This window comes from Mytilus edulis, chromosome 4, assembly GCF_963676685.1.
Source record: "Mytilus edulis chromosome 4, xbMytEdul2.2, whole genome shotgun sequence".
NCBI classification, from domain to species: domain Eukaryota; kingdom Metazoa; phylum Mollusca; class Bivalvia; order Mytilida; family Mytilidae; genus Mytilus; species Mytilus edulis.
In genome coordinates, this window is record NC_092347.1 from 75,301,414 (window position 1) to 75,319,523 (window position 18,110).

At 31.4% G+C, this 18,110-nt stretch overlaps 1 protein-coding gene across 1 annotated transcript; it reads left to right on the top strand.

Annotated features, from left to right (window-relative positions):
• Positions 1-1,249: 1,249 nt before the first annotated feature.
• Positions 1,250-9,778, top strand: LOC139520535 (fucolectin-like). The gene is made up of 4 exons (XM_071313253.1): positions 1,250-1,343; positions 2,392-2,637; positions 4,699-4,950; positions 8,017-9,778. The coding sequence occupies exons 1-4, from the start codon at positions 1,295-1,297 to the stop codon at positions 8,226-8,228; spliced, it is 759 nt and encodes a 252-aa protein (XP_071169354.1). The 5' UTR covers positions 1,250-1,294; the 3' UTR covers positions 8,229-9,778.
• The last annotated feature ends 8,332 nt before the right edge of the window (positions 9,779-18,110 follow it).

Sequence of the window (18,110 nt, forward strand, 5' to 3'; positions counted from 1 at the left end):
GGAAAGTTTCACATTTTGGAAGCGAAACATTCTCTCTTGTCGTTAAATTCATACTCGCCCTCCTTTCAGCTATTACTTTTTCGGAACTGCCTAATGAGTCACCTCAATTATGAACGCTCGCGCCCAAAAATTAATTTAATACATTAATACCTCAATACTCGAAGAGTTCCTTATTTCATATTTTACCGAGTTTCCTTTTAAATTGAAAATATAATCAGAGATCATACTAAAAAATGTCTGACAAAAAAGCTCATCAAAGATAGATTAAGAAGATAATTAGGTTCTTTTCATTTGCTAATTGCCTTTTGGTGATGGTGATCTTCTTATGTAGAGTACACTTGTCGTTTATTTTCTGTATGGATGTGTTTCTCAGTTACGTCACTATTTTCAAAGAATAGATTTTTTTTTATTATGAAACGTCTTTTTTTTACATCTGTATGGCCTGGACGAAATTATAACATATAGTGTATAAATGACAAAAAATCAACATATACGTATGAATTCAAACTAGAATTGCAGGCAACTGATTATGAAATGATCCTTTTCTGTATATCGAAATATATAACGTAATTTTTTCATTATTGGTGACGTCATATCTCGAAAACGTTATCTATGATTCGAATGATTTATTATATGTACTTTAAATAGTGATATTTCCGTTTAATTGTGTTTTGAATGCAAAGACTGTTTTACATTTTATTTATAAAAGATGCAATATATGATAAGTGAGATGTTGAATCAAATGTGGTATTTTATCATTTGTACATGTTTGTTGAATATTGAACAGTACTTGAATTCATAACAACTAACATTACATTTTTCAGGAGACGTTTTTCGATGTTTAGATTTGATTTAGGTAGATTAAGTTCTTAAATAGTTCAGATATGATTGCATTTTGATTCGTAACTGAAACAAACCATTTTAACGCATGTTATATTTATATATAACAACACTTTGTAGACTTCATTTGCAAGGGTGTTCTTTTTACACAAAAACGAGCAACGACAGACATTACTTAACATAAGTTTTGAGGGTCTAATAACGAATTTGTTGACCGATACATACGAAAGTGTTATTGAAGGATTTATATTAACAAAAGAATACCTTGAATCAATATCTCAAATATAAGTTTTTGAGCCAGACATTGGAACAAACCTTTCCTTTATTCAAAATGTGAAACATATATATGCGTGCGCATCATATTTCTACAGCATTACATAATGATATGATATATGTATTCTATGTTTTTAGTAAGATAAAGGTCAACAACAAGCGGATGGATATCTCAGAATAAATGCAAGAATACGTAATTTTACTTTTGACTAACTTTATTCTTTGTCAAGGTAGGTAAAACTGTCAGACAGAGAAAAAAAGCTTGATATTGTAGTTAATATCCTTTTGTTATTCCTTTTTTTCGTGCTTTACTAGGATGAGTTATATTTTATAACAGAATAGCGACAATATATTCCTCAATTCCCTTTGCTGTTATACTTTTATACAAGAGTCAGTAATTTTATCCAAAACGAAGAAGAGAGTGGCTAAAAATACCGTAGGAACATTGAACCATCAGTTTATTGTCTACTTATGATAAAATTAAGAATGGAAATGGGGAATGTGTCGAATAGATAAAAACCGGGCCAAATGTAAGAAAACATCCTAATACCATCAACGGGTCCTCAACACAGCGAGAAAATCCCACATCGGAGACATGCTACAGCTGGCCCCTTAACAAAAATGTGTACTATTTCAGTGATAATAGATAATCCTACGGGAAGGATTGTGCCTGATGTTCATATGATGAAATCATAATCTTTCAGTCAGTTTAATTGAAGTCTGGAGCTGGCATGTCAGTTAACTGCTAGTAGTCTGTTGTTATTTATGTATTATTGTCATTTTGTTTATTTTCTTTGGTTACATCTTCTGACATCAGACTCGGACTTCTTTTGAACTGAATTTTAATGTGCGTATTGTTATGCGTTTATTTTTCTACATTGGTTAGAGGTACAGGGGGAGGGTTGAGATCTCACAAACATGTTTAACCCCGCCGCATTTTTGCGCCTGTCCCAAGTCAGGAGCCTCTGGCCTTTGTTAGTCTTGTATTATTTTTATATTAGTTTCTTGTGTACAATTTGGAAATTAGTATGGCGTTCATTATCACTGAACTAGTATATATTTGTTTAGGGGCCAGCTGAAGGACGCCTCCGGGTGCGGGAATTTCTCGCTACATTGAAGACCTGTTGGTGACCTTCTGCTGTTGTTTTTTATTTGGTCGGGTTGTTGTCTCTTTGACACATTCCCCATTTCCATTCTCAACTTTATTTGAATGTCACTTTGGTATCTTTGGCTGTCTTTCATTTCTGCTTCTCTAACGTTTATGACAAAATCTTTCAGGATTAAGAGAAAACGTTGCCCTTAATAAAGAAAGTCGACAGAGTTCAACGCATTACGAAAAAGGAATACCAGGTGTTTCATCTCTTGCAAATGATGGTAACAAACACCAAAGTTTAGAAATACCATATATACAACTATTTTGCACCCATACAATGGTTAATGAATTGAACTACTGGTGGGCAGTGGATCTTGGACAGGAGTATTCTATCAACAGTGTCACGATCTTCAACAGACTAGACTGTTGTAGTAAGTATGTAAGATAAATGATATTTTTCTAGTGAACTTTACCTTATTCAAAAAATATTTTGTTATCTTCTTTATGAAATTTTACAGTTGAGAGATATTTGCCGGAGTTTAGCATTTATATATGAATCGTAATCACAAAGAAAAGGTTTTGAGTCTAAGTGACTTTGACATGATAATTTGACGGAAATGCTCATCATTGCTTTTGAATTCTATATTTCTACCTGTGATAATAAAATTATAAGTAATCAACTACCACTTGACAGGAGTATTGTGAATTAATAAGTAATTAATACTTAAATGTTTGGGTTATAGGACAACGAGTGGTATTACCTTTTCCCGAAAAATGCAGTTTGCATTGATACTGTAAACAATCTTCGTTCGACTTTAATTTCTAAAAAAAATTAACAGAGTACCTTTATCTTCCGTCTTTTTTGTCCAGTCTTTTATTATTTAAAAGTGGTAAATTTACAAAATGTTATTATTGTTGCGTATGGAGGATAATACTAAATTTTCGTTCAATAGTCCATTTACAAATTACCGATTTTATTCTGTTATTACACAATAATATCCTTTAGGTAGCACTCCACATGTATGACACAAACAGTTAGGTTTTAGGTTAATGTATTAGAAAGCCAGGAATAGAATATGATTAAAAATTTTGTGTTTCAATTTTAATTTTATTTTCTACCTTATCAATCAAAGACTGGTTCTATACCGGACAAAACTCGTTCCTCATGATAAGTTAAAAGTAATTTATCGTCGTTTAACCGACCTTTTGCCAATTATAAACTCATTATAGATACACGAAAAATTATTATATAATTTGAGAAGATAGCGCTTATAATGTTTTTTTCGGAAAATAAAAAGTTTTTTTTGTAACAAAACAAATAGGTAAATTTCATTTACAAGTTAACATTATCAGAGCAATCTCTCCTTATATGGCAAAGTTAGAAAAATTGAACCAAACACAAAATAATCTGTATTTGGAAGAATCAGCTGTAAAAATATTATGACAAACAAAATGTTCTTTATTTTGTTGAAAAGTTTTACAGATTACTTTCATTCTTCTCTCGAAATTTGCCCACATCATGAAATCGCTATTTTACAAGATGGCGAAAGACCCTTGATCTACCGTTACTAGAATGTAAAGGCTAAAAGGAGACATAAGAACCCAATGATACTCCTAAGTAAAAAAAAATTGACAACGTCATGGATTTATTTAAAAAAAAAGGCGTGACGACAAACAAGTGAAAAAAATACACTACATATTATAGATGAATGAAGATTGGCTAATAGGAACTAATCCCAAAATCGAATGTCATCTCATGTGTTCTAGAATGGTACTCACCTTCTTCACTAAGGGCAACTGTAATGACTTTCATCAGTTGCCTTTTTGTCTAGATTGCTAAGCTATGACTTCAGAAAGAAAATATTTATTAAATATATATTTTTGATAGAAAAAAAATGTTCTTTAAAGTTATTTAAGACAGAAGCCTATGTTCACATATACGGCGTTCAAATTGATGAACATGTTTTCTTCGATAAGCATTTAAAGTAAATACACTTTGATTGAAACCCACAACTACCTGTTAGAATCTTCAATAAGATATTTCTGGTGTTTGTCAATTCGTTAGCAATCAAACGAAAACAAAACAACAAAAGACAGAAACTGGTCGTCTTACTTTAATATAAATACTAAAGAGGGTATATAAAAGAGGTTGCATAAAAATCAGTTCAAATATATTACTTTATGTCGGAAAAACAGTTGACAAAAAAATAGACGCTTGCACTAACTGAAAGTAAGCTTAATCTAATTAAACTGCTAATTCAATATTAAGCCATTTTACACCAAATATCGGTTCTATATTTATTTTCATTTTGTAAACGTTACTGTTTAAAATTGTACTAATTCTAAATCACTGTTCTTAACTTCAAACCATATGGCATTGAAAAACAATCTTTGACTTGAATTCATGGTTCTTTTTAAGAAGATATGATTTCAAATCCTTCGTCTGATTAATATTAAGACATGAAAGTTCTTTTAATGATCCATCATTACAGGCGATCGTTTGTCTGATATATACATTTATGTGTATGCTCCAACAATAGCCAGTTGGTCATATTTCGATCAAGAATCAGGGCAGCTATGTTTCTACCACCCAGGATTAGTTCCAGGTATATTCAGTGCTACCTGCAATAGAAACCTTCATGGACGATATGTTAAGATCTACAAAGATTACGGATATAATATTGAAGGGGATTGCTTAACTTTGTGTGAAGTAGAGGTTTACATTGACGAGACACCTAATACGGGTATGTTTTAAATATACGTTCATCCTGTTGAATTTGTTATTATTCCTTTGATACCAAAATCAGTCAGATTATTATTAGTTATATAGTGTGTTAGTGACCTAATACGGTATATAAGGAATTTACTGACCCCATATATACTGTATTACGTCACTAGCACACTATACGAATTTATCTTAACGACTATCTAACGTGTGAAATTTCGAAATTGAAACCTTTAAGAAATTTCTCAGGACCGTTTTGTTTTTTTATGAAGGGACGTAACACCACTACAAATTGTGTATGAAATAAGACCCGCCTCCCTACTTACCTAATATGGAATATACACGGTCTCCACGCGGACGCTTTTAACCAATCATATTCCTAGAAATGTATCGGAGGTAAGATAAATTTGCGTATTTGCATTAGGGGGGATATCGCCGTAAATGAAAGAAAATGAGTTCTCAATTTTACTTGTTTAAGAATGTTCGGATAGAAAACAATATGATCATATAGTTGTTAATGTCTGTGTCATTTTTATCTCTTGTGGACAGTTGTCTCATTGGCAATTATACCACATCTTCTTTTATATATACAAAATAAGAGGGCTTATAATTTTATATGAGGGCAAGCTAAAAACAGTCAAACAACGTAATAGCTATAACGAAATAATATAGAATAAAAAAAAAAATACAGAGAAATCTAAACATTGAGCACAATTTATCCCATATGACATGAGAAATGCACAACATGCGATGACAACAATTGCAAAATCCGTCGTCTCTCTCATTTTAAACTTAAAGTGCAACTTATGTTGTCCTTATTTCTCTTCCGACTTAAAGTCTCAACTTTAAATTCTAGATTTTTTTTATTTCACCTAAGTACATCATTAATCAGTAACCTTTTTAAACTGATAAGTAAAAATATAAAAAGAGACAAGAGATACATAAACAAGAATCATTACTCATCAGCAGGCAAGAAAAAGCCAACATCATGAAAAAAAAGACAACAGAAACTAAAGGTAATTTTCGGAGACAGACATGAACTCTACGTATTGTCTTTGGGTATATCTGTTATACTTTTTAACTATAGTGATTAAGGCGTTACAGCTGAGTCTTTTAAGACAAATCGCACGTCTTGCGTACATAATTTCATTTATGGTATCTTTGATCAGTTTATATGAAACATTTCAGTCTTGGGAAAAACAGTTAATAACCTTCAAAATAATTTTACTCAGCGTTACAGCTGATGAGTCTTTTAAGACACATCTTTGAAAGCAGTTGCAAAAGAAAACGTACATGTTGTATATCTAAACAAATAAAATCTTCTTCAGGGCATCACATAAATTTAGATTAATACCTTTCTCATAGTAACAATATTCATACAGCAATGAAATTAATGGCTGGTTCTTTAAGTCGTGTTTTCTATTTTAAGACGTGTTACGGTACTTGTCTATCCCAAACTCATGTATTTAGTTTAAATGTTTAATGTTATATTTGTAATTCTCATCGGATTTTGTCAAATGTGTTGACGTCATTTCTATTATATGTATGTGTTATGGAAACAAAAATAAATCACCGCCGTCATTTATTAGATTTAATTTTGGTCAACATAATCTGTACGATAATTTAAGTTTGAAGTTGGATTCATAACAAACTGCACATATACATATAGTTAATTGCTATTAATAAGTATTGCAATATGCATTGTGTTTAAATGCAATATCAGTATTTAGTTCTATTCAAATCTTTAATCAATCCTAATTCTATCTTACTTTTGAGATATAGTTTTTCATATGTGACGTAATTTTTCTGCTGTTTCAGAAATATCTTATGTTCAAATTTTTAATGCCTTTTCACCATCGTATGTGACGTAAGTTTTAATGCCTTTTCACCGTCGTATGTGACGTCATTTTCATAATTTACTGCGTTGAGGCCTGGACTGAGTCGGGTGTGTCTATTCTGTGTTGGTCATTCATTATGTATTCGTGTTTGTTTTATGTAATGAGTTAATACTTCAGTTTCATTATGTATATCTGTTATAGTCATTTGATAAAATTTACTGTTTGCAATAGCATTAATTGTTCTAAATAATTAGGATGTTCTTATCCCAAGCATACAAACTTAGCCGTATTTGACACAACCTTTTTCAACTTTTAATCTTCAGTGCTGTACAACTTTGTACTTTTTTTCGCTTTCGATCTTTTATATCTGGGCGTCACTGGTGAGTCTTGTGTGGACGAGGCGCGTTTTTGGCATATTAAATTTTAAACCTGATGCTTTTTGTTATTCATTAATCATGTGCTTCTTTGTCTAATACGTTTTCCTATTTATTTGTATTGTAGTCCTGTAATATTATGTTGTCATTTCTATGTTATATTTAACATTGCCATTAAAGTGCGAGGTTTGGCATGCCACAAAACCAGGTTCAACCCACCATTTTTTCCTTTAAAAATGTCCTGTACCAAGTCAGGAATATGGCCATTGTTATATTATAGTTCGTTTCTGTGTGTGTTACAATTAACGTTGCGTCGTTTGTTTTCTCTTATTTTTGAGTGTAAATTGACATTGCGATAAGACGTGTCACGGTACTTGTCTATCCCAAATTCATGTATTTGGTTTTGATGTTATATTTGTTATTCTCGTGGGATTTTGTCTGATGATTGGTCCGTTTCTGTGTGTGACAGTTACATTGTAGTGTTGTGTCGTTGTTCTCCTCTTATATTTATGCGTTTCTGTCAGTTTTAGTTTGTTACCCCGATTTTGTTTTTTGTCCATGGATTTATGAGTTTGAACAGCGGTATACTACTGTTGCCTTTATTTACTTAATAGATTTATAGATGAATTATTTCGAAAAAATTAATCTATAAATCGATTAAGTAAAATAGAAAACACGACTTAAAGAACCAGCCATTAATTTCATTGCTGTATGAATATTGTTACTATGAGAAAGGTATTAATCTAAATGTATGTGATGCCCTGAAGAAGATTTTATTTGTTTAGATATACAACATGTACGTTTTCTTTCGCAAATGCTTTCAAAGACGTTGTGATTATTCGGACAAAGCTGAATATTTCAAATATTTTATAGGAACATACTGTAGACAGCCGAATAAAGAACCTCTCGATAGATTCGAAAACATTGTACAACACATGTCCCATACAAGATGTTCATTATTCTGCAGACAAACCGAAGGATGTCTTGGATTTAGTCTAGCGACTGATAATTCATGTTCCCTATTCAAAACAAGTCAACAGGTGGAAATAATTACCAATGTTGTGGATTACTATGAAAGATGTTGATATTTGAAACTTGATTGGCAAAACGAACCAGCAATATCTTTTACCTTCTTTTTGCATATAACTTATGCTTACATTTTTCTTTATTGTGATTTTCTCCACCTTCATTTACCTGAAAATGTCTTACGTCTTTACCAAGATTTATTTGCTTTTTCATAATCATGAGGCGCTTATTAACATTATTTACATTTTATATAGGTTTCATTCAAATTAAATTTGCGATGAATTGTCTCTCGAAATGTACGTTTTGAATGTTTTTTTTTTTTTGTTTTGTTTTTTTTTCTTTTCCTAATTGAAATTCCAATAATACTTCAACATTTGTATATTTTAAACTAGCAATCAAACGTAATATCGACAAGCGCAAATGAGCAAACGATCCCTAGCACTTCGATGAAAACCATCGCATTTCATTGCGACATCTTCTCTTCAGTTTCGCCATCGCACATCCGAATCTTACACATTTAACAGATATCTTTCATCAGCATGATGTAAAGTGAATCTTTTAATTTTTTCCTGGTATTACTAATCGATCTAGAACGTAATACAAATTAACAAACCGGATCAGACTACAATTTATAAAACAAGAAAACAAAAGCATGGAGACTTGCCAATATCATTTTCGAATACTAAAATATATTATAAACTTATGATTTAACAAATCACCAGCTGAAAAAAAAACCTTTTTAAAAGATGTTGTAAACGAGGACTGAAGTTGAAAAACTCCCGTACAAACCGCATAATACGTTATTATTTCTGGTACTTACTTCATCCAATATTCGAAAATATATTCTAATTGTGTTCAGTTATTTGCAACGAGATCTCAAGAATGCAGATATTTACGATAAATACTACCAAAAAGTAAAATCACAAAAATACTGAACTCCAAGTAAAATTCAAAATGGCAAGTCCTTAATCAAATGGCAAAATTAAAAGCTCAAACACAAACCAATGGATAAGAAGTCATATTCCTGACTTGGTAAAGGCATTTTCTTATGTAGAAAATGCTAGATTGAACTTAGTTTTATAACTAGCTAAACCTCTCAATTGTCTGAGAGTCGCATTAAATTCCATCATATTGACAATGATGTGTGAAAAAACACACAAACATAGTAGGTAAACATATCAAAAATAGGGGGACAGCAGTCACAACTGCGTTATAATCTAAATCACTACAAAAATAAATATATAGCAAGGAAGCACAAAATGGCATATAGACAAATCACATAAGCCAAAAAAAAAAAGGACAAGAATAAAAAAATTACCATACTGTAATAACACAATGACGGGATTTATAAGAACAAAACCACGTCATATATATCAACGAAACATAAACAGGCATATAGACATACATTGTAGCACATAAGCTAAAATGAAAGACGAAAACCCCTAAATTACCATAGTATGTCAATAGTTATCAAAGGTACCAGGATTTTAATTTTATATGTTTACAATAGATTGTGTAAATGGTTCAATTCAATGCTGTATTTATATTGTTCAGTTTGATGTTTTAATTGTGGCCTTTTTCACATTTGTACATTAAAAAAAGAATTTGTAGTAAGTGCACATATTACTAATTCAATTAAAAGTATTTAGATTTTGTATAACTTATTATCACTCTGTGCCTATATATCAAATATGATTTTAATTGCATATTATACATTTATTTTGTTGTCTGCCTTTTGTCCGTTATTATTCATAGTTTATGGACATTTCTAACATAACAACACAAAACTTGCTCCAAAAACGTGTCCTCAAACTAATAGCAATTTGGTTTTAGATAAATAACCTAAACAATTTAATACAAGACGATGTTTGATATCTTTAAAAATCAACAAACAAAAAAATGCAAAATTTATGTCTCATTAGTTTTGTATGAAAAGAATTGGTATTCATAGTGTGTATGGGCATCCGCTAAAGGTGGTGCAATGAATGAAATGTATTGCAATACCAAAAACCCGAAAGATTTCTTATCAATTCATTTCTTAGCTATTTGAATCAATGATGCTGGTCACATTGCACATGATCTTGTTTATAAGTTGTTTTGAGAGGCTAAATAACACCGTGGTCGGACCTAGATCTCAATATTCAGAATATAATAAATACTATAGTTTGTTGTTAAACAAAGCAATATAATAATATAGAAAATGAAAATAAGACACACAAATGAAAAGGGATAGAGTTGACCATATACATATTCAACTACTGTTATCCTAGCTACAATAATCAATTGACTACTCGGGTTGGTCAAATATTTTAGAATGAAAATTTCCAGAATGGTAAGGTCACTTCGCCTGAATTACTAACGTAGGCTATGTATGTCCTATGACTCGCACAATCACTGAAGGTCCAATAGTTCACACAGGCACAGCAAAACAACACAGTATTTATTGAAAAGTATTTTGTAAAAATGATATTGTTAATAATTTTGACATAAGAATATCAGTCAACTCATATACAATTATTTTTTTTTCGAATATGAAACCTTTGTTATTTTCGTAATAACAGACTTAATAGTAATATACAATATTGAGTAGATATTGATATTTATATATTATGGTTGATGCTATCAGAGATGGTTTTGAGATGCTAGTATCTTTTTATTCCATTCCGCATAGAAAGAGAGTTATCCGTATTCACTTAATAATTCATTAACCGTGAATAATTTAGATTGGTTAGATAGCTGATACATCTATCCGGATAACATTATTACTTGACCGAGGAGCGAGATAATTACGTTAAACGATAATCGAGAAGGTTTTGGGAATGAGCTTTCACTTCTTCTAACAAACGATGGTTCATAAGATTGTTTATCAGTTATATTGTCAAAATCGTTGTGATTGTTTTCATTTGCTTCTTTTAGAGATGTTTGTTCGATTTTGTTTTCTTTTGTTTCCAATAAATGTTTTCTGTTTCGTTTGCAAATTTGTCCTTCTGGTGTTTCAATGACGTATGAGTTCGGATGCTATTAGTTCTAATAACAGTTCCTTGTTCCCATTTTCCTTTCAGATTGTGCTGGAATCGTAAAGTGTCATTAGGTTGAAGTTCCGGTAATAATTTCGAATTTTTATCGTAATATGGTTTTTTGATTAGAAGAGGGACAACAGATACCAGAGGGACAGTCAAACTCATAAATCGAAAATAAGCTGACAACGCCGTGGCTAAAAATGAAAAGGACAAACATACAAACAATAGTTCACATTACACAACATAGAAATCTAAGGAATAAACAACACGAACCCCACCAAAAACTGTTTTCTGTTTCGTTTGAAAACCTGTCCTTCTGGTGTTTCAATGACGTATGACTTCAGATGTTATTAGTTCTTACAACAGTTCCTTGTTCCCATTTTCCTTTCAGATTGTGCTGGAATCGTAAAGTGTCATTAGGTTGAAGTTCCGGTAATAATTTAGAATTTTTATCGTAATATTGTTTTTTGATTAAAAGAGGGACAAGAGATACCAGAGGGACAGTCAAACTCATAAATCGAAAATAAACTGACAACGCAATGGCTAAAAATGAAAAGGACAAACAGACAAACAATGGTTCACATTACACAACATAGAAAACTAAGGAATAAACAACACGAACCCCAACAAAAAGTAGGGGTGATCTCAGGTGCTCCGGAAGGGTAAGCAGATCCTACTCCGCATGTTGCACCCGTCGTGTTGCTTATGAGATATCAAATCCGGTAAATAGTCTAATTCGGTAGGTCAAATTTATGAAAGGGGAGGGGATTGTAGTTACGACGTCAGGAACATATCCGATATCATTTGTGAAACGTTTATTCCATAATGGTCAACCAACTCGTGATGGCGTCCGTAAAATTTACGAAGAGATGATTTCAACTTCACCATTTGGAACTCTTGATTTAATAGCTTCCTTGCGAGCAACAACCCTCTATCAAGAAAATCATGATATGAAATGTAAGCACGGGAATATCGTTTCAATTGGGAGATATATACACCGTATGCAGGTGCTGCTGGAATGTTGCTACTTAGAAATGGAAAGTTCACAATTGGAAAGCTAAAAGCATCTCTTTTGTCGTAAAGTTTTGTTTTCAATCGACCCTCATTATCAATTTCTAGATGTAAGTCAAGATATGAGGCCGACTCAACTCTATCTGTTGTATCCTTTATATCTAGTTCAATGGGATAGATGCATAATACTTATTGTTTCATTTTCCTTTGCGTGTTCTTCAAATTACCGCATTTTGGTTTCAAACGGTTTTTAATTTTCGGAATAGTTGAGTTAAGATTTCCAACGGCCTATTTCTATATTTTAACATAGCAATAGACGTTCGTTTCAGACCTGTTTAGGCTTGGTTACAATTTTTTGATAGTATAATGAGTCTCGCAAAAACAGATTTTATCTGCATTATTACACACGACGCACGTATGTTCTTAAATTTCGCAGTTCCGATTAAAAAATATCAGTTCCAACTGTTATCCAACTGTCATCCAAGGTAGTTCTGGAGTTTCACTTTCTGACATCGGCTCTTTTGGGTTTGATTTTCTGCTTTCTAAGCACGAACTGTATTTTGAAATGAAATAATTAATCTGTGCATTGATTCCTGGAAAAAAAGATAGAAGGTCTTGCTAGTTTTTTCTATTCCCAAATGTCCTTCGTGTAGTTTGTTGAGCATATTCTTTCTCATACTCGCTGAACTGAAACAATTATGTTTTCTAGTTTAAGGATAATTCCGTTTACGTTGAATAATTTACCCCGAAATTCCAGTATTCATAAACTTCACTGAGAACATCATTTTCTCATCTTACCAGCCGTCTTTTATTAACCTGGTCAATGTATCATCCTTTGAAGTTTCTTCCGTTATTTGTTCTACATTTCTATCAGACACTGATGTATTTCTTATGACCATGATCACGAAACACTATGTATCATTTGCGACTTCCTTATTTGTGTTGATTTTTATCGACGTTCGCAATAACATGTCTGGAACTATTACATCATTTCCTTGTAAATACTTCAGTGAGAAATCGTATGTTTGTAACCTCAAAAACATCCTCTGTCGTCGCATCGGAGCACATCATGATCATCTCTAACTGTTTATTGTCAGATTTAACATTAATGTATTTACCGTACATACGATCGTTAAATCTTTCCAATCCAAATAGCACACTAAGCAATCCCCTTTCTATCGTGGCATATCTGCTTGCGGCATCTGTCAATGATCTTGATGCATATATGCAACAAGTTTTCCATACAAACAGTATTAACTATTTTGAAGTCGTGCTTACATCTGACACCATGTTATATTGCCATTGTCAGAGGTCAATTGAGTTATTCTATAAAATTGATAAATATAAGAAGATGCGGTATGAAAACTAACGAGACAATTCTCCATCCAAGTCACAATTTGTAAAAGTAAAAATAAACTATTATAAGTCAAAGTACTGTCTTCAACACCAAACAGAAAGCTATAAAGGCCCCCAAAAATCACTAGTGTTAAACCATTCTTGATACATGTTTATTTTAGGACTTTATGATATATGACTGCACACGTTATAAAATCCTTGCAGTATTAAATATAGAACAATGAACTTTGAGCACGTGTAACTGTGTAACTGTTAATATTGTCAATCAGGATAAGATCGGCGGAGTCTCTAAACATGTACAATAAATGATAAGATGATAGCCATATCGTTACATCTCCATCATGTACGCTCTCAAACCCAAACATTTTAATGAAAAAAATGTAATAACTCAAACTCGAGGCGTATATGACTTTTTATAGCTTCTTATAAGATAGAAATTATCAGTTTTCATACAAAAAAGTACGACAAAAAGGCTCATCCAAGATAGATAACGATTACATATTTTCTTTTCCTTTGGTAATTGCCTATTCGTTATGGTGATGTTCGATTATTTCTTCAAAGGGAGTGTACATTTATATAATAGTTCTTGAAAAACTGGTCATTATCGTGATATATGGACTGCCCACAGGACAGTGGTATTGACTAAGATAGTGATAATGACTGAGCCAGAAAATCAAGCTTAAATGTTGTGTCCATACTTGCCCCAACTGTTCAGGGTTCGACCTCTGCGGTCGTATAAACCTTCGCCCTGCGGAGCATCTGGTTACAACGATGATTTAGTGCTTAAATTGAGCCTAGAATTAAATTGATCTAGGTAAAAAAAAAAGGCTAGGATATGCAATTTCGGACAAAAATAAGACAGCACACTTAAATTCTTTTTGTAACTTTTTCATATCAATTTTGATTTTCATCAAACTATACAGCTACCTTGGTAATATATTAATCTTACTGAAACCCAGCTAGTTATGAAGTTTGGTGTATTAATTTTTGCTGTAAAATTTAAGAATTAAATGAATCTAGGTAAAAAAAAGCTAGAATTTGCATTTCGGACTATATTCATATAGTACACTTTAATTCTTTTAATAACTTTTTTAAATACACTCAGATTTTCATCAAACTTTACAGCTATATTAGTTATATATTGATCTTAATGAATCCGAGGTTGTTATGTAGTTTGGCGTATTGCTGTCAAGTTAAAGATTTAAATTAATCTAGGTAACAAAGGTAGGACTTGCAATTTCGGACAAAATTCAGATAGTACACTTTAATTTTTTTTATAACTTTTTCAAATCAACTTTGATTTTCATCAAAATATACAGCTTTTTTAGTAATACATTGACCTTACTGAACCCCAGGTCATTATGAAGTTTGGTGTATTGCTGTCAAATTAAAAAAATTAATTAATCTAGGTAAAAAAAAGCTAAGATATTAGAAATATATCTTTTATTTTAATTTGGGATAAAGAATTTATAAAATAGGTATATAAAACTCACACCACATCTTCCTATATCTATATAATGTCTTTAATGTTTCATACCTTTTTCATAAATATTATATGAATTTATCAAAAAGGGGATGAAACATTTAAGAAATTATTAAAATATTTCTTCTGATTTCTGGTGATTTATAAAGCAATACCTTCTGCTTGGGGCAAACTTATCAAAAAGATCACACCTACCAGAGTTTTTAATTCTAAATAACATTCATTCAAAGTTGCAACATCCTGTTAAATTTAAATCGCAGGCTTTTTGAATTCACTTGATAAGTAATACACGAGTTTAAGAAAAGTAGGGCTTTCTTTTTACCTGTAAAACTCATTTGTACTGAGGTAATTAAGCCATGTCAAAGTGCTTTTTGTATGCCATGTCTTTAAATTTGACAAAAAAAATATTTTTAGATTTGATTAAAATAAATTTTTACTGTAACTTTGAAACACATTTCCTTTTTAAAAGGTTATCAAGGATTGTTTTGAAAGTTCATGATATTAAATTCTTGTTTATAACAAAAAAAAGTTTCTTTTTTAAAATTTCATATATTTTTCAAATCAGCTATGATTGTCATGAAACTTTTCAGCTATATTTATTATATATTTATCATACAAAAAACCGGGTTGTTTTGTATATTCGTATATTGCTGTCAAATTTAATGACCTAGTTCATAGGTGATAAAAGACAAAAAAAAATCAGTTTTGACAAAATTCAGATAGATAATTCAAATATTTAAATTTGACAGCAATAAACTAAATTAACAATTAACCTGTTTTTTTGTAAGAATATTAAATAATAAAAATAGCTGTAGATTTAGAGTTCCAAAAATCATGAAAATCCAAGTTGATTTGAAATAATCTAAAATGTACTATCTGAATTTTGTCTGAACTGCAAATTCTAGTTTTTTTTACCTACATTAATTAATTCTTAAATTTGAAAGCAACACCACACATTACATAACGACCTGTGATTCAGTAAGATCAATATATAACTAAGATAGCTGCATAGTTTGATAACAATCTAATTTGATTTGAAAAAGACATAAACAAATTTTTTTTAAAGTGTACTATTTGAATTTTGTCCGAACTGCGAAACCTAGCCTTTTTTATCTAGATTATTTTGATCTTAAATTTGACAGCAATACTTAACAACCTGAAACTACATAACAACCTGAAATTCAGTAAGCTTAATATATTACCAAGGTAGCGGTATAGTTTGATGAAAATCAAAATTGAATTGAAAAAGTTCATATAAAAAATTAAAGTGCTCTATCTGAATATAGTCCGAACTGCAAATTTTAGCTTTCTTGACCTAGATTGATTTAATTCTTAAATTTAACAGCAATATACCAAACAACATATTGCCCTGGGATTCAGTAATATCAATTTATTGCTAAGATAGCTGCATAGTTTGAAGAAAATCCAAGTTGATTTGAAAAAGTTATAAAAAAAAATGTACTACCTGAATTTTTTCCAAACTGCAAATCCTAGCTTTTCTAACCTACATTTATTAAATCCTTAAATTTGACAGCAATACCCAACTACATATAGACCTGGGATTCAGCATCTGATTTTTACCTATTGAAGAATTCTTTCATTTCACAGCAATAAATCAAACTACCAAATAAGCTGGAATTTTATAAGATATATATTTAATTTAGTTAGACTGGCTGATTTACACCAGTAAATACTAAATTTGAAGGCCGAGACTAATCGAGACAAGTCGAAACTGGTCGAGCCTTGGTCAAGACCATTTCAGACTACACCAAGATCATCGAGTACTGAATTAGACTAATTAAGTAAAGTCGATACCTAGTCGAGCACAATTGAGTACAGTTAAGTACTGTCAAGACAATGTCGAGACTAGTCGAGTAAAATGTGTTCTCGATTTTACTGGTCGAGCACAAAACTGGTCTTTTCAGACTCTGATCAGTTTGTAGTGTTAAAAGCATTACTTTGGTTTTTTTTTCATTTTAATTGTAGATGAAAATGATGTTCGGAAGAATAAGAGCAACACCAGAGGTCAATTCTAATAACCAAAGACGGACGATAATAAATCTTTCGGCAGTGTATTAATCAATTTGAAAGTGTTTTTTTTTTCTTCAAGAACTGTTTTGACGAGTGACACAATTATTTTATTTGAAGGTGACTTTAAGAAAATGTTTTTTTGTAATTGTCATTTGGTATTTGGTTGTATCTTTTTTTATTCACATGATGAAAACAATTGGCGAAATTGATCGTGTTTTTTCAGTGATTGGGCTATCATCTAACTGTAAGAATCAGTTGTGCTACCTTCAGCTGTACAATATTTTTAAGAAAGAGGAGGGCTATTCTTAAAAATATTGGACAGTTAAAAGTAATATAATGGTTTCTTACAGGTAAATGATAGTCTAATCACTGAAATAAAGAACGGGTACAAAAATAGAATGACGTCACAACAATGTTTCAATGCAGGGGAGCTCATGTTTATTTTTCAGAAAGTGTATTGATTTTCGAGTTTCAGTTAATTTCATGTATCTAGGTGAACAAATATCGAAAGTACAATACAGAAATTGGACAACTATGCCATTAAAAAAAATGGATGTGACAAATCAACATGAGCCTGGCAGAAAACCCTAGCCTAGGCACAACTTTTTGGAACTTTTGGTCCTTATTGCTCTTTAACTTTGTACTTGTTTTGGCTTTCGAACATTTTCATCTGACCGTCACTGGTTAGTCTTGTGTAGACGAAACGCACGTCTGGCGTATTACATTTTAATTCTAGTACCTTTTGTTAGCTATTAATCGTGTGTTTCTCTGTCCTATATGTTCTCCCATTTATTTGTATTGTAGTCTCGTCAACTAATGTTGTCATTTTAATGTTATATTTAACATTGCCTTAAAAGCCGGAGGTTTGGCATGCCACAAAACCATGTTCAACCCACCATTTTTCTCTTAAAATGTCCTGTACCAAGTCAGAAAAATGGCCATTGATATATTATAGTTCGTTTCTGTGTGTGTTACATTTTAATGTTGTGTTTCTGTTGTGTCGTTGTTCTCCTCTTATATTTGATGCGTTTTCCTGTGTT

Coding starts and splice junctions, on each gene's coding strand:
- LOC139520535 (XM_071313253.1), top strand. CDS start 1,295: ATGCAAGAATACGTAATTTTACTTTTGACTAACTTTATTCTTTGTCAA. Junction 1,344..2,391: donor TAACTTTATTCTTTGTCAAG/GTAGGTAAAACT, acceptor AAAATCTTTCAG/GATTAAGAGAAAACGTTGCC. Junction 2,638..4,698: donor CAACAGACTAGACTGTTGTA/GTAAGTATGTAA, acceptor CCATCATTACAG/GCGATCGTTTGTCTGATATA.